We start from the raw sequence: 25,027 nt of genomic DNA on the forward strand, positions 1-25,027 counted from the left end.
AGCCTGGGACGTCTCTTGGGCATGGGGGCTGCCGCAGGAGGAGGAGGTGGGGGGGCCTGAGGAGGGGAGCAATGGGAGTAATAAGGAGGAGAAGGAGAAGGAGAAGGAACAGGCTCCCAAAGGCATCGCTGGCTGGCTTTCCCTGGGAGTGGGTTTCTCTGGATGTGATTTCCCTGGGAGTCTGGACTCCAGCTGGCCAGGGAACACAGAGGGAGTTGGAGACAGTGTGGCAGCAGGAGAGGGGAAAAAACAGTATGCTCAACCCTCAGCCCTGGTACCCCCTCCCCAGTTGGCAGGATTGGGCCCCCTGGATGTGCTCTTCTAACACCCAGGGGTGGAGCAAGGGATCCAGGCAACCAGGTTTTGGCACCCCTTTTGGAGAGGGAAACAGGCAGCACCTCTGCTATCTTACTGCAAGCTGCCCACCTGGGGAGAAGCAAACCCAGAAGTTGCAGAACAGGCACCACCATAGCCAAGTACAGCAGGTGCAACCCCTGACTCTTCCTCCTCAGAGGGCAGCAGCAGCTTTGTCCATGGGAAGCCCTCCCCCACCCCACATGTGGCCAGTTCCCTATCTCCTGCAATCCTATGCATGCTTACTTTGGAGTAAGCCCCATTGACTATAATGGGACTTCTGAGTAGACATGCCTAGAATGGGGCTGTTAGTCACACTGTGGCTGTGATGAACTTCTCCAGAAATTTCTCCAATCCCCTTTTAAAGGCATCTAGTCTAGACATCATCATCACATCCTGGGGCAAGGAGATCCACAGACTAAGGACAGAGTAGGCAGCTGTTTTGTGGCTGCAGCCTACCTACAGGCTTGCTCACACTGTCTTAGCTCCAACCAAAGTAGCCCACAGCTAGAGCATGACAGCAAATAGAACAGGAAGTGAAGAGAGGCTTTTTTTCCCCCCTAAAGACCTTGCAGTGCACACCAAAAGGACCTTTCTTCCTGAGACATGCAGCAGCCATTCAGAGATGTCTCTCTGAGCTGGTGCTTCCTTCACACATCTCCTTCAGGACCCACCTGCCTAAATTGTGTTGAACACTTTCCTAAGGACTCTGGACTCACAAGTGGGGGGGGGGGAGAGCACGGCCAGGGCTATGTAACAAAAGGAACTGTGGAGGGATGTGTGTGCTTTTTGTTGGCTCATTTAACTACCTTACATGACTTGTCTATAATCCCCTTGTGCTTACCCTCTCTCTTTTTGAGGTGTTTTTCCATACTTAAAAGAGGCAAGGGTTGTGCGTAATGTGGTCTGGTGTGGGGGAAAAGAGACTGGATTGAATTGGGTGGGTGTGAAAACCTCTGAGTTGGGGGGGAATTATTATGTGTTCCATGTATTCCATGTAAATCTAAGACTTTCACAGCTAGTGAAGCAAATGCAAGCACAACCATCACATTAATTATTAAATAATCTTCTTATGTATTGCAAATTTAATTTAACAGTATTTAACAGTATACCTGAACTAACAACATGCTAGTCTAAGCACATTCATAGCAAGTGTGCCCTTTAAAAAAAACAGCTAGAAAAGCAGCCAGATGGGGAACATGGTGGGGGAAACAGACTGTTGATTATACCCCTCCGAGGCTTTTCTTAGCTAGGGGAAAATTCCCATTGGTGACAATGAGAGTGTTTCCCCCTTGGTTAATGGCAGCAGCCCAGGAGTCAGGAAAGCATCAGGACTGGGACTGCAGCAGGGGGTAGCACTGATACCCCTCGCCCATCTAGCTATTTAACACACACACACACACACACACACACACACAAATATGATCCACCTCAAGTTTGTGAAGGAAGTAACATCTAGTCAGACCATCAATAGCTGATCATCAAAGGTAAACTACCAGAAAATTCATAGCTATGCCACATTTCCTTCTCATGCTTATCGTAGACCCTTCAGATTATAATCTGTTCATTAAATTTCATACAGAGCATCAGGGAACTAAATATCCAACATTTGTGCAGAAGATTGGTCTATATGCCTTAAGCACTTACAGCTGGTACATCTCGATCCACAACTGTCTTCAGAATTTCTATCCATTCAGCTAGATTCTGCTGATTGATCAATTCTAGAGGTAAAGTGTACTATTAAAAAAAGGAAGAAAACAAAATTACAAATTAAGTTCCACTTTAAAATAAAAAACATTTACACATACCTAATATGTTCTTCAAACCTTTCTTAGGCATTATTTTGATATGCAGAACTCTGCTGGGGAACTTTATTAGCACAAGAGGTATTTTGTGGCATGTACACTTTCTTCTTATCCACAAAAAGTTTTCCTCTTTTTCATTCTTCCCATATTTCCTGAGACATTTGAATCGTCTCCTAATAGCTTCCTCCTGGGACTGATCAAAACGGTTTTGTTTCATATCAGAAAAAACACAATTCAGGCCTTGGTTTTTCAAATTGTAAACTGATATTTGCACCATTCAGGTGGTTTTTCTTGCTGAACAAATAGACCACTATATTTTTCCTGCCAAACTAATGAAGTACCATACACCAACCTGAGCTTCTTGGAGGAAGGGTGGTATAAAAAAAGTGAAAAATAAGCACTTGCTTTAAGAATAACTCTATATTAAACATACCAATTTCTTTAGTATTTTGATTTATGTTTTCAGTAAAATAGTGTCACTGTAGAAAGTAACTAAGAACAGTAATTTCTAATCACCCTTGCCATGCAGATTTAACACAAAACTCCACAATATCTATATATACAGTACTCAGGGCAAAGTTATCCACAAAACCCACTCAGAATCTCAAATAAATGTTCCACTGCCCTGGCCAAACACTGATGGACAAATATTTCAGAGTACTAAAATGATTTTAGAACATTAATGCTTTAAAGGGGAGAAATGTCTCACCTGAACAAGAGCATAGAAGATTTTGAAGATCTGTTTCTGGATAAGGACAGACTGATCAGATGGATCAGAGAGAAGTTGGATAAAGCGATCCTTCAGAACAGGTAGGAAGTGCTGCATTGCTGCTATCAATGGAGTTCGCTCCTCTGGTTTCTTATACCTATTTAAGGAAAAAAAGAAATTGCTTTAGAAGGATTTTAGAGGCAATACCTATTTAAGATAAAGATTTCAAGTCACATATTCAAAGTAGCTTCAAAATAATGTATTAGGAAAGTACTAAATCCTACGCTATTTTGTCATGACAAAGAAAAGAAATCCAAAATTTGCATAATTATACTGTACTCACATTTTTATCCTGCCAGCAACTGGATGACCTCTACTGTTCAATAGCAAAAGTGTAAACTATTATATGAGCATACCTCACACAATTTGCTCACTTTAAATACTGTGTCATGCAGACATCAAAAAGCAAAGGCAGAACAAGGCCAGATCTGTAAAGCTCCCATCATGTGGCTAGGTTTGATACCACTACCTAGAAGTATTAACTATACCCAGCCTAGGTATAAGAGGAGCAAGAGAAAAGAACCATGCAGGCCTGCAAAGAATTAAGATTCAGGGAAGAAGCACTCATCCCCAGAAAGAATAAAAGGAAAAGAAAGGGGGAGGTCCAAGTGGCTGCTCACCTTATTAGTTAACATTACAAGTAACAAAAGTGGCTAGTGAGCCCCCTCTCCCATCTTTCTCCTACAATAAAAAGGAGGAAGACAGGGAACAGGGCAACCAAAAAGGAGAACAAGACTTCAGGAAACTCTCTTCACAAAGGAAAAAGCATGACTGTAGAAAAGTGAGTATCTATCATTAAACAAGTCACATTTTAAAAATTATTTAACTTACACCCCACGATGCTTCCAAGGAGCTCAGAGCACGGACCTAACTTTTAGTCAGGTCCCCCACAAGCATTAGGACTGCTGAACTTCAGCAGCAGAACTCCATCATCTGCTTCAAACCACTTTCTAAGCCTCAGGCAAGTTCAGTTGTTATAACATAATGTGACCTCTTTGGTCAAGGCATTTCTAGCCATCTAGGTTTATAAAAAAAATATATGAGGAGAATAGTATAAGATAGCAATGAGTGGGGGGGTACACCAGGGGGAAACAGTCACTATGTTCCATATCCCAGGAAAAACTACTATAGGCATCTTGGTAGTAATACAGTCTGCACTGACCAACTCTCATTTCACTGAATAGCAGAGGCCCACTCAATAGCTTACTCAGCATAACTCACTCAACATTATCTAGAAAGTACTAGTGTAAGCTTTTAGTAAAGCAGGAGTTTCATATCCTTGCTATTGCTCTTCTATGAGATGACTACAAGTAAAAGGGGAACTTACTCATAGTTTTTCACAAGCTGATAAAGACAGAGAAGAATTCCAAGCCAATAGGCACTATTATCGGACTGAAGATAAAAACCAATTTTCTCCACAACAGCAGTCCAACGATTGGGATAATCATGCTTGATAATGTGGTGAATGCAAGTAGTAAGCTGTACCCTAGAAGAGAAGTCACAGGTGATTATAAAAATAGCCTCACTATTTTAGGGGATTTTGGTTTTTGAAGTTGCTTTTTGGGCAACAGCTAAACACTAAATAAACCAAGCAGTTAGAATAGAACTAAATTTAAAAAAATTAAGGCTTAAATATTCCTATTTATCTAGTGTAACAATCTTCTCTTTTGTAACATAAGAATTACAAGTCCAGAATCCTCTTATTTATCCAGCGATATGAGTGCTATAGATTGGATTTTCCAGCACAATACAAAATCAGTTTTGTAACTTTTTGTCACAATGAGGTTTAACATAATGAGATCTAAGTAAGAACATACTTCAAGATCATGACTGAGAGCAAGTTTAATGAATATACCTGATCAGTTCAGGAGAATGAATAATAGCTTCTACAATATTCTCACGAATACAATGTCTATCTTCTTCTGGTATTGAGTAAGGTGGGATGTCCCCTGGTGTAGTTTCACGATCAGGCCAATACTGTGTTATCATATTCTTCAAGTAAATAACACCTGAGAGAGAAGAATTCAATACTGGTATATCCCAAACTTATGTATAAGGCTATAATGGGTCTGCAGTAGCATAAAACCACAACTCATAAGAAAGCACATCTTCTGCTATGACTACTGATGTGCCACAACTGGATAAAGTGCACCCTGAAGCTATGAAGTCCCTTTCCTAGAGAAGTACTGAAGTTTATGCATGTTTCAAAAACACCCCAATACCTTGTAAAATTGTACTGACTTTGGAGGCTGGCTTTAAGTTAAGCATTGGGAGGCTAGAGGATGTAATTCCCCCTACCCCAGGTAATGCCGCAGCAGTGCCAATGGGATATTTGGATCTGCGCCACTTAAAGAGGTGGCACAAATCCGAGCTGCCCAGGACTGCCTGGGGATAAGACCCAGGATAACTGCCAATCTTGGTCCCACCCAACCCTGCCCACCTGCCCACAGGCCTCCCTCCCACCCACCCACCCAGTCCCAAAACGCCTGCTTCCCGCCTCCCTCCCGCCCTCCCCATGCACCCCCCGACCTCTGTGCCAGCCAAGCTCATCTGCACTGACCTACCTTCTCAATCAGCACAGAGGCTGAATGCAGCCTCCACAGGCCAGCTCATGTCTCTGCACTGGCCCAGCTGACACTTGAGGAGGCACAAACATGCTTTATGGCACATTTGCAACTCTCCCAGGCCAGCACAAAAGACTTGCACCGGCTGAGTGCTCCCTTAGGATTGTGCTCCACGGTATCAGCATTCTTTGACAAAAATCCACATATCAGTTTACCCATTTTAAGATTAGGGCAAGGACGTCACTGGTTGGAGAAGCCTGCAGCAGGCCCCGACCGTACTCCCCAGCGGGGAAGAGGGCATCCTATCCTGCAGGACAGACAGGAACGAGGGGCTAAAATGCCACTCCCTTAGACACCAGGGAATGTAATGGGAGAGCAGGGAGATTGAGACATACAAAATTATGCATGGGAAGGATAAAGTGGATAGAGAGATGCTCTTTACACTCTCACATAACACCAGAACCAGGGGACATCCACTAAAATTGAGTGTTGGAAGAGTTAGGACAGACAAAAGAAAATATTTCTTTACTCAGCATGTGGCTGATCTGTGGAACTCCTTGCCACAGGATGTGGTGACGGCATCTGGCCTGGATGCCTTTAAAAGGGGATTGGACAAGTTTTGGGAGGAAAAATGCATTACAGGTTACAAGCCATGATGTGTATGGACAACCTCCTGATTTTAGAAATGGGCTATGTTAGATGCAAGGGAGGGCACCAGGATGCACGTCTCTTGTTATCAGGTGTGCTCTCTGGGGCATTTGGTGGGGCCGCTGTGAGATACAGGAAGCTGGACTAGATGGGCCTATGGCCTGATCCAGTGGGGCTGTTCTTATGACTGGTATCCCTTTAAGGACAACAAGCAGGAAGGAGGAGGAGCAGGGTAGAGCTGAGAAGCCCTATAAAGCCGGGGAGGCCAGTGATAACAGTCTGAGGAGTGGTGAGGCAGGCAGCATGAGGGAAGGCTGTCTGCCTGGGAGCCCTTAAGGTGCCACAAGATCAAGGCAGGGGGTCAGGGTGATATAACCCCCCTTGGAAAACTATCTGAGGCCACCCCATTGCTCATACCTACTCTTGACCCCAAGGGGGTTTACTAGCAAGTCACACCTGTGGCAACTTGCCCCGGTCTGGCAGCTGTGGGCGGCAACTGCAGCCAGAGGGCGTGACATAATATATGGACTTTTTGCCTATGTTTTGAGACCATATCAATTCTATCAACTTGACAAAATTTTCAAGTCTAATTTCCGCTGTACATTTTTACCCATCCAGTCAGAATAAAATGGTTCTATTTAAGCATATTATTTTAAAAAAGACAATCAACTTGCCTGCCTGTCTCACTGGTAAATCCAGCTGCTCTGACATAGTGATTTGAAGAAGAGTTGAAACGAAGTTCACTGTCTTGTGAGCCTGTAAGCAAACATCAGATACCACACACAATATTTAGAAATCATTACAAATAAAAGATGTTATCTATAGGGTAGGTGCATATTTTTCCAATAGTTCTCCATATTCTAAAAAAACTACCAGTCCCCAAGTATCTAGTGGTTTTTCAAGGACGATGCACTTTTCTAGTTTCTTCTAGATCTCCTTTTCCTCTCAATCAACCTGCTTCCCTTCTCTTACACTATTTCCCCTAAGGTTTTTCTTGTCCCTTTTAGTATCCGAGATGTTCTTTCTGTTCCTTAAAAGAATCTCATTCAGTCATCAGCAGAAATTAATCGTTTTGTTTCATTCCCTAGACAGAACCAGAGCAAGTGACCATTTTCCTAGCTTTAAGATCAGATTCTCTCTATGGGTATCTAGTCAGAATGCAAAATGCATTCCAGAATTACAGAATGCAGAATAGTTACCTTAACAACTCCACTATATTCACAACTTCTTTTTCCATTCTTTCAAAACATTCTTCTAAGAATGCTAATTCACAAGAGCCATTGTGAGAATTGAACTACAGGGTAATACAAGCAGATTAATGTACTTGGGGTGGACAATCTGTGGCACATGTGCCACTAGTGGCAGGTAGACACTTTCTAAATGACACACAGTGGCAGCTCCACTCTTCTCTCTAGCTTCAAAACAAGTTGGGTGGCAGGCGGCACTGTTTGGTCAAGTTGCAGCTGGCGAGCCCATGCACTGCATTCTTTAGCTATGCCAAAGGGCAGCTGGCTACCAACTCCGCCAAGAAGCTGCCTCCATCCCAAGCGGGCTTAGAGGAAGGGTAGCCTCCAAAGCCCTTTCACACTGGCTCCAACACCTGCCTCCATGGTAAGCAACTCCCACCCCCTCAGAGGACACTTCAGACTACTGTGGCAGGGACTCCAGAAGCCAAAGGATTAAGAATGGCTCAGCCTGCACCTTTTGCAGATAGACAGTTCCCACAGCCCGCATCTGCACCACCACCGAGAACCTCCAGGAGGTTTGAATGGTCCATTCAAAGGCAGTATACCTGTAAGTCAGGGATGGCCAACTCGTGGCTCTTTCAAGTGGCACATTCAAGATTCACTACAAAAAAGTGGCATATGTGCGCTGTGGGTTGGCCACCCCTGATGTACACCAATACGATGAATGCAGTATAGGAGGGCCAATGTAATCAGGCTACAGTGTGCATCACTGCTCTGGGTGAGGGAAGGTTATCTTAGGGCCTGCCAACAAGAGTTGTTCTCTTGGATGCTCTCATCAAACAATTGCCTTCACATTTGCAGGCAGCCATGTAGGGTATTAAAAAGCCATTGCAGAAGGAAGGAAGATTGAGCAAAAAAACTGTGCTCTCTCGAGAAATATACTGAAAGTTTTTCAACCTCCTATTAAAGCAAGTCTGGAAACAGTCCTTCTTGTCTACTTGGCCTTCTCAAGAAAACAGAGTCACCTTACACCAAGTCAGATTACTGATCCATCTATCTCAACACAGTTTGTACTGAGGCTCTCTAAGAGGCTCTTGAAGGTTTCAGACAAGGAGCTTTCTCAAATTCTAGCTGGAGATTCCAGAGACCAAACCTGGGATATTCTGCATGCAAAGCATGCGATCTACCACTGAGCTAGACCCCTTGCACAAGCTAATCTTACCCTCCTCACTTTAGACACAGTGAGGATTTCCCCTCTCCTTCTCATTTCTTCCTCCTGGTTTTAAGGTTTTGTGTCTCTGGCTAGGAGTTTATCTGAGGCATGATTCTTACATACTTTACGTAAGAGATCTGACCTCCAATTTTCAATATTTATGGGAACCATGGCACATGAACAGATGAATTTAATCCTTCTTGAGTTTAATGGTCTCATGTGCGCCCCAAAGAATTCCTATTATTACAAATTACACTTCAGCACCTGACAACATTCTATTAGCATTATTACTTCCATCCTCTAGTGAATTCCTTTTAATGTAAGCACTTACTACAGGGTAGCATTAACTATACAAGCTAAAAAAACTCCACCAGCATCTTTAAAAAGCAACACATTTATTCTTCATTAAAAAATTAAGCATGAAGGCAAGTTTGGTCTTGAACTTTTCCATGCAACCCTACACAATCACACTTGCTTCAGAAGGCACATCACTGGAAAAAGGAAAAGTGAGCAGACAGGCAGCTCACATGACCCTTGGGTATAATTTAAAAGTCCTCAAAAGACGACCATGGAAAAAATAAAATCCCTGCTAAAATAGGGAATTGTTTTAACAGAGCAAGTGGGAAAGACTTCCAACCACTTAGATCAGTGATTTTCAACATTTTTCATCTCATGGTATACTAAAACAAGGTACTAAAGTTGTCAAGGCACACCATCAGTTTTTTGACAACTGACAAGGTACACCATGCTGTTGATGGAATGCTCACATCCCCCAGTGGCCCTACTAATAAATGACCCTCCCCCAAACTCCTGTGGCATACCTACTCACGGCATACCTACTCACGGCACACCAGTGTGCGAGGGCACAGATGAAAATGGCTGACAGATTTAAATGGGGCAAGAAGCTATCCTGAACCCTCAGCGCTTTCAAGATACTCACAATTGGGAGATGGACATTCAGAAAATAATACTTCAGACCTTACCTAGCGGTCACTTCTTTAAAACTTTGTTAACTGGTGGCTTCCTTGATTTACTGGGCCGTTGGCCATGGCTCCCCATTAGGGTTACGATCCTATACATTGTATAGGGCGGCAGGTTTTTCATAAGGATTCTGCAGTTCCCCTGGCTAGTTTCCTTAGCTTCCTAGGGAGCCATGACTCACAGTTTGAGAACCACTGCTTTAAGGAACCACAGGAGTTTCAAACACTTTCTCTCATATTACTACTCCTATGGCAGCTCTCTTACAAAACAATACATGCAATGGTTGCTACACCAGTGGAAACAAGGGCAATTTTTCTTCCACTATCAGTTCTTGCTTTGGAGAAAATCAAATTCAGTCATCCAGGAGGGAACCCTTTAAACTGGAGACAGATTATCTTCTACCACTCAACAATAAAAAGGACTTTGCTCATAGAGGAAATATGCTCTGCTTGTTTGCCCTGCAACAAGCACTGCTTCGTAACCCTAGTAGCCTTCTATTGATTTTATACCTAGTGCTTCTCCTAAAACTCATTTTTAGGTTTTATATTAACTATATTTTTCTTCAAATGATTGACATCCCACCTTCCGCTCTGAATAATCTGCCTTACAAGGGATCTGTACCATTTAGTGCTAAAAGTACTTCTGAATAATTGTTGGCATTTATATTTTTAGAGGGAAATCAGTCATTGCTCCTTTAACCCAGCATTCCTAGCTGCAGCCACAGACCTTCTGCAGCAGGCATGACCTGGTATAACTTGCCTAGAACATGCCTCTTCTATTTTAAAACTAGTGCAAACTGCAGAGTGGAGCTTTTCATCATGCCAGCAACTTCTATCCATCTCTACTTTTTTTTCCTCATAAGAATCCATCTTGAAGAATTCCATTGAACTTGAACATTTGCTCACTACTTTGTGACGTTTTAGTTGTTCCTAATCAAGGTATGCTACTTGGTCCTTCACTGACTGGCAACAGCTTTCAAAGACTACAGGTGCGGGGGTTACCAGGCACAACCTGGAGACAGAATATAGCTACCTGTGTTCTCCCCATTTCAGTATACATATATAGTGGTCCCTCCTTATGTGTGGGATTGGCACCCACTGATTTGACCTAATGCAGGTGCTGACCCGTGCTGGAGGGCCTCTCATGACCTCCCAGATGTAAGCGGAAGTGCCTTCTGGTCATGTCCGGGAGGCTTTCTGAGGCATCAGGAAGTCATACGCAGTCTCCCTGTGCCTCAGAAAGCCTGCCAATGGCTTCTGACAGGCAATTCTGGTTTTTCGGGCCCTGTGGATTCAATTATTTGCAGAAATTGGTATCTGCTGGGAGTCGAGGAATAGTTCTCTTGTGGATAGCAAGGGTTTACTGTACAATGGGACAGAATCTACCATACTGTCAATAATGTTATTTCTAGAAAGAAATTATTGTTCCATCATGATTTTTAAATCACCATTTACCCTGTATTGTGGTGTATGCAAAAGTAAGAAAAAACTAGGACAACCCATTGTAAAATATTTTCCCTTTATCTCCAGACAAAGCTGAGTCATCATAGGAGCCTGTTACAAATTCAATTTGTTTAGACATCATCTACTACTCAATGGTGACTCACTTTTGCTTCACTGCCAATAAAAAGTGGTCTAGAGATTGACATGATGTAAAAATAATTCTATTCAACAGAACTGAATGATGGCAGAAGAATTTTAACTTGATTCAAATCTGCCACCTAAAGAAGGTGTGATGTCAACAATATAAGCTTGACAAAAGTTAGTCTTAAGGCAATCATTTTCCCCCTTTTCATTGAGAAAGCATCAATTTATTAGGGTTATTACCTACAAACCTATTTAAGGGTGTGCAAGCTTAACAAGGCACAACAAGAAAAAATGAAAAAATTGTGAAATCTGCTCTTCATGAAAATATTATTCTTCCCTGAGGTGCTACTTTACTCAAGTTCCTAGGATCAAAGCTGTTTTACAAAACAATGCTGTCAAACAGCAAAGCTGATAAAATTCTAACATTTTTTGGTAAAGATGTAAGTGCCTCGCAAAGGATACTGCTACGTTTATGAGTTTAGCTTAAGCAGAAAGGTGATATATCTTGTTGTATCAGCTGATATTTGTCTCAGACCATGCAAAGCTCGTTATGAAATGCTTAATTAATCAAGTAGAATGACCTCAGCTATATTAAAAGGAAGAGTTTAATTAACAAAGCAACACAGGAACTATAGACAGTTTGTGACATAATCACAATACAAGTTGAGTCTCATTCAAGAGGGTTCCTTTCTAAGAACTCACGTGGATGGCAAAAAATGGACTATGGCAAATCAATTTTAAAAACAGTTTCTTTGCTCTGGTGATTTAAAAACAGCCTTGATGACCTTTGTAATGCACACAGAGGCCATTGGTCCAGGTGCTTAGGCTTCAATAGGAGGCAGCAATCCCTCCCTTCACCAGGAGCCCTGGCAAGGGGGAAAGAATGGAGGTGATAATCACTGCCATTTAGCCTTCTTTCATGTGCTCAGGGAAAAGGGAGGAGTGAAGTCTGCAGAGAATGATTGATGGATTGTCAGCCCTCTCTGGCATTATTAAATGACTGTTTTCCTTTAATTTAAAGGGCCCTTCTCATCTGCTTTGACACAGAAAAATCTGTGGATACTTAGGTTATACCTGTAATCACTTGTATGACTGTGTCTTTGCAACAGTAAAAAGCAGTTTTTTAAACTGCGATTTTAAAAGGATGGATTTTTTTCCCCTTCTCCAGGGATCAGCACATTCCTTCTCATTTGCAGGGGCCATTCGTGTTGAGTCAAATCCATGTATAACAAGGCTGGACCAGCAATCTTAGTGTTTCGTGTACCAGTTTAGAAGTAGAAACCTTAGAACAGAGAGGGAAAGAGACAAGGCCCATTCCTCTGCATTTCCATCAGCATTGCCATTCTGACTTTCAGTATACTTTTCAAGAAAATTAGCACAAATAATTGCTGTACCTATGAACCCAATGGCAGTAGTCTTCATTTTTTCCAGAAACAGGGCCAACTTTAAACCCAATGTTCAAGTTGGGGGCTATTCTACATTTTTCAATAATTTTTTTTTCTTGTCTGTTTCTCCAACTTTCTACAGTAGCCTAATTCAGCACTTTCAAGACAAGCTGCTGATCTGTGTTCCCTCTGTAATTTGCATAAATTCTCTTTGCTTTAGTAAGAGAAAGAACTTGTATACCACCAGTATGATTCTTCTTATCTGTCACAACCTACCAGTTGAAAGTCAGTTCTACCTTAATTTTGAATATCTTTCCGTGCACAAGTTTAGCCTCTATGCATAGCTACTTTGGAAAATATTTCTTAGCTTGGATTATATTGGCACTGTTGAGACCCAGAACCGAATTGCAATGGCTTCTGAAGAATAAAGCCAACATACTATATTCAGGTTGATCAGAACAAAATAAGACAATATTGGAAAGAAAGTTACTTTCTAAGCTTTAGTACAAAGGAAGAATTTTCATACTGCATTATTCACATACGTACACTAAAAATAGTCTGCAAAATATTTAATAGCTTGTCTGTATGTGAAGCCTGCTTTCCTCACAAAAGGAACCCTACTGCTTTTTTCCTCAACATGCTGTGTCATGGGTATGACTTCTCAGTTGTCCATCAGCCAAAGAATTCAGGGACAACTTCCAAGAGTTATTATTTGCCATGCACCCTTATTAACCAAGTTGTTCACAATTAAACCACAAATGTTTCTCCTCTCTGACAGCAAAGAAAAGCATTTTATAGTAACAGTCAGTTATGCATAGTGGTGCACCTGTATTGTAAAGAGGACTGCAGTCATTGTCTCAGAATAGCATCACAGATCACAAATGTGAAAATGTCACTCAAATTGAGTATTGGGGAGGTTAGGACAGACAAAAAAAATATTTCTTTATTCAGCATGTGGTTGGTCTGTGGAACTCCTTGTCGCAGGATGTGGTGACGGCATGTGGCCTGTATGCCTTTAAAAGGGGATTGGACAAGTTTCTGGAGGAAAAATCCATTACGGGTTACAAGCCATGATGTGTATGTGCAACCTCCTGATTTTAGAAATGGGCTATGTCAGAATGCCAGATGCAAGGGAGGGCACCAGAATGAGGTCTCTTGTTATCTGGTGTGCTCCCTGGGGCATTTGGTGGGCCGCTGTGAGATACAGGAAGCTGAACTAGATGGGCCTATGGCCTGATCCAGTGGGGCTGTACTTATGCTCTTATTGTAGGTGTTCCTGAAGCGCCATCACTTCCACAGGAAACACACTGGCATTGCTCTTCCTGGCATGACACCATTGGAAGTGTAGAAAGTGTAGAAGCAGTATGCTAGTTGTAAGGTACAGCTCTGCAGCTGTCTGAGCCCAGTACTTGAAAAAAGGTGCAAGTTAGGTGAGAAGAATATGGAGTGAAGAAGAGATTCTGAGGCACCAGCAAGTGAAGGAATTTCTCCCTTGCTGAAAGGACAAATGTGTGGTAAGCTGTCCACTCCTGCACACAGAATTCACTCCTGGAGGCAGAAATACTTGCAGAAACACCAAGGTTGAAAAGCCCATCTCATGCTACTACTTATGCTGGATTCATGCCAATCCTTTGTGCTCCTTAAAATTTTCATGAAAATTCCTTTTTGTCATGTTTACACAAGTTCCAACATTAATCTGACTGACAAGATAGCAAGGTAACACTGATAGAGCCCGTGCTATCTATGTGGTTTGTACCTAGCTTGATTTTGGCACTAAATCACCAACAGCAATGCAGATATAAAAGGCACCAAAAACCAATGCATCAGGATACTTATACATGCAAAAGGGAGCTAAAAAATAAAAACTGCTTTGCTTAATATGATGCTTCCATATCAAACTGCCAGCATGCATGTACACAGACATCTGTTTGTGGTTCCAACTGTACCAACAGGCAATGATGTAAATTCTCTGCTTAATTATAAGCACCACCTATTTCATACAGTATTCTAAACTAAGTTCTGGAACATAAATTGAAAATTTCACATTATTTTATCTTTTATGCATCAGGTATGAATTATAGTAATATACTCGTTATGTCACCACTACCAAACAATCTCAAAGTCATCAAGTAGTAAGCCACAGCCTGGAAAAGTTGCAGACACACCCATCTGTGTAGGTGAAAATATGGCTCAGTCTCTCCATAGCCCAATTCATATGTGACTAGAGTGGCACCAATACCATTTCTCATGCGTTGGATTCCGCACTATTTCAGCAGTGCCTGAAAAACCATGTGTGTTGAGTAAACTGAACTGTTTTTCCTACACCAGTGTTGCTAGTTCCCAGGGGACAATCTTAATAGATGAAGCATAATATTGGTTATCACCATGAACAAACTTCTCTATACTGAGGATTCTACACTCTTTTCTGCAAAGCTATTCAAATTTAACAGGCAGTCTGATCCTAAATATGCACAATCAAAAGCAAGTTCCACCAAGTTTGATGTAAATTACTTTCCAAAAAATATGCTAAAAACTACAAGTTACCAAGACAATTTACCTTTTATTAGCCTAGGATACACAGTATTTCTAGTTAGAAGAATATGAGCACCAACATACCTTAATATTAAAAAAAAATGCAATGTGTAAAATATACTGTTAATATTCAGTAGTAACCAGATAACTGTGACAGCAAACAGTGCTCCAGAATTATGGTTAGGAACAAAGATACAAGCTGCTACAAGGGTAAGTCTTTGCAAATGAGGACAAACACTTGACTCAGGGATAGAAAGCCAACAAGCATAATGAAGTGTGCACTCTGGGTTAATCATGTTGTAACATTCAATACAATAGAGCACTTCATTACTGACAAAAGCACAACCTATACATTTGCTTTCTACCTATAGAAGCCAACCTTAAAATGTAGGAGTCAGTTAAATTTCTTAACTATTTACTGAGTTATTTTACATAAAATACCTATGCTAGTGTCTCTGGTCACATCTTGCAGCAGTAATACAGCAAAACAAAATAAAAATCCAGCAACCAATTAATTACTGGAGGAGTAGGAGAGAAGAGGTGGCCCTTATCAGAGTCCTCCTAGTGCTAGTCATTCTTGCCAGTCTTTCTTACCACAGTGGCTCCTTTTGCTCAGTGAGACAGGTGCTAAAAGGTGAGTTCTTGGCGCTTCTAAAATCTGCATCTGGTTTGTACTGACAGCCCAGGTCATAGCGCAAGATCAGCTGTCAATAAGCATGGGCAATTTCAGTCTTGCTTTTGTCTTGGCTCATTCCAAACATGTGACAACACACCAGCTTCCTGCAGTACAAATACTCCACCTTAGTCATCCATGGGCAAAGGAACAGGACACACCACAGCACAGCTCCAGACAGCATCCTGCTGGGAACTTCTAGTACTCACTGTGCTAGTGCCATGGCTGTAACCGGGTGCATTTGCTCATGCAAGGAGCCACCAGAGGGCTTCACATGGATGACAACAACAGTCTCTTGTTTTCTCACACCAGCATTGTTGCTAATACAAGCTCAGAGTAGATGGACCAGCTGGGAAGCAGCAGGCAGGATCCATAAGTTAAAAAGCTTTTGAACAACAGAGAGGGAGAAATGAATAAGAAGGCCAATCAATGAGGCATCCTGATGAAATTGCTAGGTGCCTGGTGCCCAGGATATGTAAAGCCTCATCTGACACTGACTTTCTCAGCCTTTAAAAGATTAATCGCTTATTCTTGTTTAGAAAAGGCAGCTGTATACACCACACTGCTGTAGACTTCCCAAACAATCTTAACCATCTTTTGACCACTTTTACCAAACCATGAATCTGCTTTGTCTAAAGCAGTGTTTTTCAAAGTGTGCTCCTAGGAGCCCTGGGACTCCCCAAGACATCATCAGGGGTTTCACAAGCACATCATAAGTAGCCGCCATGGTGTGTCCCCTGCTCAGTTTGTTTGTCTGTCCTTCCCGCCTCCCCTGTTCATGGCTCTCTTTCCTCACACTCCTCCTGTTCTTGTTCTTTGCTGCTATTCAACATTGTGCTGAGCACTGTGCCACACTGCACATGCACTAGCAGGGCTTCCTGAGACTTCTTTTAGGAGCATAAAGGCTCCAGAAACTGGAAGGTTTGAGAATCACTGGTCTAAAGTATCTTTGGCATTGGTAGACATGTTTATTTACATTCACAACAGTACCAAACATGTATAAAGCAAGCAGCAAAAAATATAAGGTTAAACAACCAGGGGTGAGGATCAATTTTTAAGAGCACAATGGACAGGTGGCTGAGGAGAGTTGAACCCCTTCCATGTACCACCACCATTCTGACACTTTTCTTCCAGTTGGGCTTGCTGCCAGTATCATGGCACAACTCAAGAAAAGGGAATTTAGGCAATCAAGAGCAAGGAAGCAAATCACAGGAAAGAGAGAATTCAACTTCCCCTCATTCCTCCACCCCTCCTGCTTTTAAAATTGACCACTCTACAGCTACTTTATTTGTGACTGGGTCTGACCACACTTTAAAGTAGTAACTGGACTGCTACCACCAGGAAGAGTGCATGTAGATGTCTCAGAGTACAAACTTTTGGCGCAAGTCCCTTGTGCCGGCCTACAAGTGTTATGAACATGCTGTAAAATACATTTGCAATGACTTGTTAGCCAGGTAGACCAGCACAAGGATACATGCTGGCCTCCCTGCACCAGAACCACGACTATAATAATAAAACTTTATTTTTATCCCGCCCTTCTCCCTAAAGGGACTAGAACTGGTGAGTTCACATTGGCCGGGCGAGGCAGTGCAGGGGGTTGGACAGGGTGGTGGGAAGGTGGGACATGAGCATTTTGGGTGAGGGGAGGGCAGACTGGTGGGTGGACCAGGCCTGAGAGGGAGTTGGGATCCGCTTCAGCAACTTAGGCCAGATCCTAAGGGCTATTCTAGCATCATACCTGAAGAAATTCACTGTGTAACACAAAAATTGCTTATATTAAATTTTTAATGTTTCTTATTCAGTTCAGAGCTGCTGGTTCTAATGGTCATCTTAGTCCTTGCACCAAAATTAATAAACATAAAAATATTCAGATAACAATAAATTCTTCAAATTTTGTCACACGATCTTCTTTACGTGTTATGTTACATAATATATGCATTTTTAAACACTTATTCCACCCAATTTAATGGTTTTATTTACACGATCAGGACTGCTGGAAGTTGCTGACTTGTCCTGAACCTTCATTTTCATGGACAAAGTCTTCACAGTTTTCATCCAATCTCCTTCCTCACTACAAAGTCATCTGTGAGTCACTACTGGTTTGTAGGAAATTCTGCACTCTCTCAACACACAGCATGGGTAACATCCATACTGTTTAGCCAATTATTTAATCCAGGATGAAGGATAAATGATGTATCCTCAAACTCTCTTCAGATTCCAATTTATCCCTTGGTTATTAAAACCAGTTTCAGAGTCAAAAGGTTATTAGTCCTATACATAGCTTACTAATAAGACCATGACATCCCTGTAATGGCTCAATCCTAAACTGAGCTGGAACAGACAGACCAACTGGCCTGAGCTGCATCCAGTGCAGGTTTGGTGCAGCCCAAGTCACAACTCAGAGTGTGGGGATTTCAGTCCCCTTACCCCAAGCAATGCCCCAGGCAGTCCTATCTGTGCCCGTGATTTCACAGACACAAATCCAAGCATTCCAAGTAACACCGCTTGGGAAAGGGGTTGGGATCCAGCCTGTGCCACCACAGCTGGCCCCACTCCCCTGCCAGGCATAATTCACCCCGGGGTGCCCTCCCCCAACCCAGAAATGCTCCTCCTGCCTCTGTTCCTCCCCTCCTCCGCCCTCTCCCATGCCATGCTGGTCCGCCTGTGCCAGCACACACTCACGCTGCCCCAGTGCCTCTCTGGCTCAGCGCACATCTGTCAACAGATAACACAAGGATTAACACAATATAATAAGATATTGCCTTCATAAATAAACAATGGCAAACAGTAGTCTGATGTCAGTACACTGGAAACATTTCACCTAAAAAATTAAGACATAAGAAACAAAACATGCAACATGTAAACAGGTTCCTTGAAGTATTTATTTATATAACTATTAAATTAGAGAACACAAAACATTTTAAAGATAGGGAAGTTTTAAGAAAATGTATTTTACAATGTACATTAAAGAAGGATTTAAAAGGCTTCAAATCCTTATGTGAATCCTTATCCTTACATTCAGGTCTAAAATTCGTCACTAAGTTTAGCATGTACAGAAGCAGCAGCAAGTTTTGGAGGACTAGGGTATTTTAACATTTTCTCATCTCTATAGAGCTTACTAGTTTGACATATGCCAAAGGAACCATGTGCTGTGCTTTCTAAATGAACAAGATACAGATACTAATGCAGCATATAACATACTATCATGTTTCACTGCAGAAAACGAACACCACATCCAGTAAGTTGATTTAATTTTCTGAACTAGCATTACACTATGTTGTATATTTCTTCAGGCAAAAACTCCAGGTTATGTATTTGTTCAATACATATACCATATACTTTCATAAGTTATATTCGTCATATGTATATGACTTAGTCATAGCCATCACTTTGGACAATGCAATATAGGCATACCTTCCACTTTTATTCAACAATTAATAGCTGCAGAAGTGGAAATAATGAATGATGCATATCAACATATCTTCCAGAATTGTATGAAATTATCAGTTATTAAACCAGAAGCCAAAACTACTACATTACGAATATTTATATATACAACATTTTTCAATAAAAAGTCACTCAAAGTGATTTAAATAGCAAGTTAAAAAATTAATGGTTCTCCGTCCTCAAAGAGCTCACAATCTAAAATTTTCACAAACATGAGCTTGAATATAACTACTGTAAAGCACATTTACTTTGTTTTATTTTTACTCTTATTATTATTTACAAATTATTACTACTTTTTTTTTTGCAATGGAAGTATTCTCACTGTCTCAAGGTATCCTTTAAAAAACCCACATACATAAGAAAACAGAAAATATTCACAAATGCATTAATTTTTAAAATCTCAAAACAAATAGATGAAGGAAAGTCAACCTCTCCCCATCTACTTTGTCATGAAACCATGACACAATCATTTCATTTTCAGAGCTGTAGGTTACATGACATAAGCTGACAGACCATGTTCCAGGCTAGTTTTATCAACCTTCATATTCCCCTTTATCACCAATGACATCACTTTCTACATTTTCTGAGTTAAACCATTGTTGGCTATGTTGACTCACTGATGCGCTGTCACCCTTATATCCTCCCATTTTCAGAAGCTGCAAACACCCAGTGGTAATCTGGTGTATAGGCAGAGCACCATCAACTATTTTAACAAGCGAAGGCTCTATTCTGAACTATATGTGAGGCTATGATAAGTCCACATATCTAAAAAGCACATTCGGTGCAAATTTAACACCATGGTTTCCACTGCATGTCACCCAGAATGTCCTGGTGTGTTACTTTTGACACACATGTCATAGGTTTGCCATCACTGGACTAAACAAAGTGAAAGCACTGCATGCAAGTTAGCATTTTAAGTAAGCCATACAAACTAGGGGGTCAACACAGACTTATCCTTCATAGTCATCTTATTTTCCACTACATCACAGCCTTCAAGTTAACTCTGTAGGCTGCTAGCCTCCTCACTGCAAACTTTCCAAAGCCTCCTCACTGCAAACTTTCCATGTTTTTCTACATTCCAACAATAACCACTGAAAATATTAGCATCTAGCGGGGGGAGGGGCAGATAGCATATGCTTTGCACGCAGAAGGTTCCATGTTCAATTGAAGCACCTCTAGGTAGGGTGAGAGAAAAATTCCTATCTGAAACCCTAGACAACTGCTGGCAGTCAGTGTCAACAATATTGGGATAGATGAACCAATAGACTCAGTATAAGGCGGCTTCTTAAGTTTGTATACTAAAGAGTTAAGCAGCTCAGTAAGGCATAGGACAGGTTATTTTAGACCAGTGATTCCTAACATGGGGTACGTGTACCCCAGGGGTACTTGAGCAAGAATTGAATAATGCAGGAAAAAGACAGGTCTGTATGAGAATGCCTTGCAGGATTGGCAAGGCAGGAAAGAAGGCAACTGCTGTATCTGGTCAGATACAAATCAGCAGTTGAAAACAAATTTGAAATAACAGTAACTATATTAATTACAAACATTTTGCTAATATGAGGGGTACAATTTATGGAAATAGGCTGCCAAGGAGTATGAAAGTGAAAAACTCTGGGAACCACCATCTCAGACCATCAAAACATACAGAATCATACTGACAATTCTGTTAGCTTTTCCCACTCTGAAGAGTGGGATGGCAGCTACAGGGAGTAACCAGGACTATTAACATTTACAGTAAGTCCTCAGGGGCTATTTTAAAAAACTTGCTTTTGTTAACAAGATAACTTTTCTCACCATATCTTGCTAATCAGATTTCAAGTTTAGAGAAGAAACGGGAACAGATAGAATACAATATCATAACCTTAGCCCAAAATTCAAGTTTCTCAGTTACAAAGCAAACTACCCTGCATTGTGAAAACCAGTGGCGTAGCCAGAGGGGGTGCAAAGCACTAAGTTTCCAAAGAGCTTCTTTGCAACATGCAAGGGGCCCCTCCCTTTCAGAGCCATTCCAAGCAGGGGGAGCATGCTGCCAGGAATGGCTCTGAGTGGGAGGGGCACCTTGCACTCTGGGAATAAGCTCCCTACAAAACTTAGTGCTCTGCACCCCCTCTGGCTATGCCACTGACCTTGACTCATCTTCTGTAGACTGTATACTACAATAAAAGTTGGTGCTATGTTACTTATGGAACTATTCAGTTCCATAATAGCTGGTGGCAAAGGGTTCCCCACCCCCAGATCCTTTCAATCATCCTACAGCACTCCATTACTTGATGGATGGCCTCCGACTCCAGCTAACCTAAAAACTCAAAGTTTGTGTCCTTATATGGACTAATGACATCCTGTGCTGCTGCTGCTGTTGCTGCTGCTACTTTAGAATCACTCAGTCGCTTCTTGACAGGGACAGTTAAAGCCCACAATCCTATGCGCACTTACCTGGGAGTAAGCCCCACTGAACTCAATGGAACTTCCTTCTGAGTAGACAAGCACAGGATTGGGCTGAAAAACTCCCTCAGTGCCACAGGAACAAGCTCTCCTGGCTGAAATCCTAGCCATACTTACATGGGAGTAAGCCCCACTGACTATAATGGGACTTACTTCTGAGGAGACAAGCACAGAATTGGGCTGAAAAACTCCCTCAGTGGCACAGGAACAAACTCTTCAAGTTGAAAGCTTAGCTATACTTACTTGGAAGGAAGCCCCACTGACTATAATGGGACTTACTTCCGAGTAGACATACCTAGGATTGGAGCCCAATCCTAGGCATGTCTACTCGGAAGTAAGTCCCATGAGCGTCAATGGGGCTTCCTCCCAGAAAAGGGTGGCTAGAATTGGGCTCTCAGCCTCCTCCCCTGTGACAGCGGTGGCGAGTGAGGCCACACCGTGTCTACTCAGAAGTAAGTCCTGTTGTGGCCAATGGGGCTTACTCCCAGGGAAGTGTGGACAGGACGGCAGCCCCGCTGCTCTCCCCGCCCCGCGCCCTGGATGCGGCTGCTGCCATGTGCCCGCAGACAATGCTTGAGGGAGCGGGAAGGCGGCCTGACAGGAGGGCCGGCGGCTGCCGAGGCCTTCCCTTCCGTCCGTCCAGCGCGTGCCGCGAGGCCTCCCTCCCTGCCTCCCGCGCCGCTTCCCTCTTCCTCCCCACGCTGCGCGCCCCGCGAGGCGGCTTCGTGCCGGGGAACGAGGGAGGCCGGCTCTGCCCGGCCCCGCACCCGGCCTCTCAGCGCGCGTGCGAGCGCCTGTCCCGGAGAACGCGGCCGGCCCGACCGGGCCCGGCCCGGCCCGCTTCGCCCCTCCGTCCCTGGAGGTGACCTCCCGCGTCCCCCGCCCTCCCCGAGCCGCCTCCGCGCCCCGCTCCCCAGCCCCACATGGCTGTTCTCGGCTCGCCCGTCCGCCCAGCCCAGCCCAGCCCAGCCCAGCGCCTCGGCCTCGCCCTCGCCCGGGCCCCCGCCGCCCCGCACTGCCCCGGCCGCAGCCGGGCCACGCTTCCCGCCCCAGGCCGTCCGCGCCGCCGCCTTGCCGCTCACCTCGTTGAGCTGCCTCTCGGCGGCCTCTCGCAGCGCCGGGTCCATGGTGCCCCGCAGGGCCTCGATGATGGTGTTGGGGTCCATGGTCGCGGCTGGGCAGGCGGGCTGGGCGGCGGCGGCGGCGCTCGATGCGCACATGGACCACCGCTCCGCAGCGGCAGCCGGCGGCGCGAAAGGAGGGAAGAAGCACCAAGGCCCCGGATAGAGCTCCTCGCCGCCGCTGCGAGGCCGACGCCTTCCGCCGCTCTTGCCGCCGCCGCCGCCTGGCATCACGGGAATCGTAGTCCTCCTCTGGTTCTAGCTGCCTTGGCAGGCCTGCTGTGTGGGCACAAAACAGCACCAGGCAGCATTCCTTACCCAGAATGTAATTAGCCTGCGGAACTCCCTGCCACATGATGTAGTGGTGGCATCTGGCCTTTAAGCCAGTGGTTCTCAAACTTTTAGCATCGGGACCCACTTTGTAGAATGAGAATCTGTCAGGACCCACCAGAAGTGATGTCATGACTGAAGTGACATCATCAGGCAGGAACATTTTGAACAATCCTAGGCGGAAATCTTACCCACACTTAGGAGTAAGTCCCATTTACTCGGTGACGTAGCTGGGGGGCGGAGCTCTCAGGCTGGTAGGGAGCCTCAGCAGGGCTGGATAGGATTGGGCCCGAAGTCCCGTACCATGGTAGCATCAAGTCTAGCATATTAAAAAGAAAATGTTTAAATGAATGAGGAGCCGCCTGAAATTGGCTCGCAACCCACCTAGTAGGTCCCAACCTACAGTTTGAGAAACACTGCTTTAAGCTATCTCTGTCCAACGTTGCATATATACAACAGGGATCAAATGTGTATGCCTGTGGGCTGGGCAAAAATGGGTTAAAAGCGAATTGGACAAATTTCTGGAGGAAAAGTCCCTCACAGGTTACAAGCCATCCAGGGTATGTACAACCTCCTGATTTTAGAAGTAGCCTACCTCAAATGCCAGGTGCAAGGGAGGGCACCAGAATGCAGGTCTCTTGTTGCCTTGAGTGCTCTCTGAGGCATCGAGGGGGTCACTCTGAGATACAGGAGGCTGGACCAGATGGGCCCTTGGCCTGATCCAGGACATTTCATATGTTCTTATGTTCTTAAAACAAACCTAGTAGGGTTGCCATATTCCAGTAGAGTGGATCAATTTCGATCACCCTGATGTGCATAAGATGCAGACTGAATGATGGGTTGGGTGGTTAAGCCAGGGCCTCTGAGAAGAATTTTATCAGGGGGCATAGAGTTTCTTTAGGAACCCCCTCCACATGGGTAAAACTGAATGAGGAGAAGGTGGCAACGGGGATTGGCAGAACACAGGCAGGGAGGCAGGGCCCATGAGAAGGGGGTGAAGGGAGTATTTGTACCCAGGTCCAGGGTCCAAAATGGGGCCCAGGAGCCAAAGAAGGGGGCCCAGAAATTTCCTGCGGTCTTATATTTTCCTATCTCACCTAGACTGGCTGCCCACATGGGCATGGCTGGGATGCTGGTATCTGCTGCTCCTGAAAGCCAGATGTGTTGGGCCAAGGAATGCATACATGACACTCCTTAACATGGTGTCAAATTCAGGAGGAAACTGGCCTGCAACAGTAGCTCTTTGGCTTGTAGTTCCACTTCCCATGAAGGAGTATATAGGAGCTCAGGGACACAGCTGTGGGGTTATAGCTGTTGCTGTATGATTTGGTGCAAACAGGACACTTTCCATTCTAGTGTGAGCCTAAATATGATGATGCTAATGTTCTGCAAGGATTTTCTATATTTAAAAGGTTTTAGAGAGACTTGGGAGTGTGTTCAGTTTTCCATATTGTTGTAACGAGCCAACAACACTGCTTGGATGGATAGACCTGGGCTCTGCATTGGAAAGCCCAGTAGACCTGAGCTCCAAATATTTTTCCAGCTGTCATTCCCCCTGCTCTGTTTTGCCTCCCCCCCACACCTGTTCTGCTCACCCTAATCTCCACCCTCCCCCACTCTGTTTCCCCCTCCCCCTTTGGAAAGGGACCCAAAAGAAACTTTTAATCCCCCAATAAAATTCCTCTCAGAGGCCCTTCAGGGAGGGGGTAAAACAGGGCAGGCAACTGCCTGAAAATTCTTTGGAGCTCAGGTCTACCAGGCTTCCCGATGCAGAGCCCAGGTCTACTCACCCATGCGGCATCAGCAGCCAGATACAGTAATATGGAAAACCAAACACAGTCTCTTTAAAAACTTTTGAATATAGAAAATCATTATGGAAAATTAGCATCATCGTATTTAGGCTCACACTAGACTGGAAAGTGTCCTACGTGGACCAAAACATACTTCTGTGTGAACCAAAATGTACTCCACCACAGGATGCAGCACACAC

The 25,027-nt window shown here is 43.7% G+C and overlaps 1 protein-coding gene across 2 annotated transcripts in view; it reads right to left on the reverse strand.

Annotated features, from left to right (window-relative positions):
* The window catches only part of IPO7 (importin 7), a 49,130-nt gene extending 26,235 nt beyond the window's left edge, over window positions 1-22,895 (reverse strand). Inside the window, exons 1-6 of one of the 2 annotated variants that reach the window (XM_066639845.1) lie at window positions 22,669-22,895; window positions 6,815-6,896; window positions 4,784-4,937; window positions 4,256-4,414; window positions 2,869-3,025; window positions 2,002-2,091 (exon numbers count right to left, since the gene is read on the reverse strand). In XM_066639845.1, the coding sequence (XP_066495942.1) occupies window positions 2,002-2,091; window positions 2,869-3,025; window positions 4,256-4,414; window positions 4,784-4,937; window positions 6,815-6,896; window positions 22,669-22,806 (780 nt within the window). In that variant the 5' untranslated portion in view covers window positions 22,807-22,895. Of the gene's footprint in view, window positions 1-2,001; window positions 2,092-2,868; window positions 3,026-4,255; window positions 4,415-4,783; window positions 4,938-6,814; window positions 6,897-15,906; window positions 15,926-22,668 lie in introns of those variants that run through there. The other variant, XM_066639846.1, reaches the window with a different exon arrangement.
* Window positions 22,896-25,027: the final 2,132 nt, after the last annotated feature.

This window comes from Tiliqua scincoides, chromosome 1, assembly GCF_035046505.1.
Source record: "Tiliqua scincoides isolate rTilSci1 chromosome 1, rTilSci1.hap2, whole genome shotgun sequence".
Taxonomy (NCBI): domain Eukaryota; kingdom Metazoa; phylum Chordata; class Lepidosauria; order Squamata; family Scincidae; genus Tiliqua; species Tiliqua scincoides.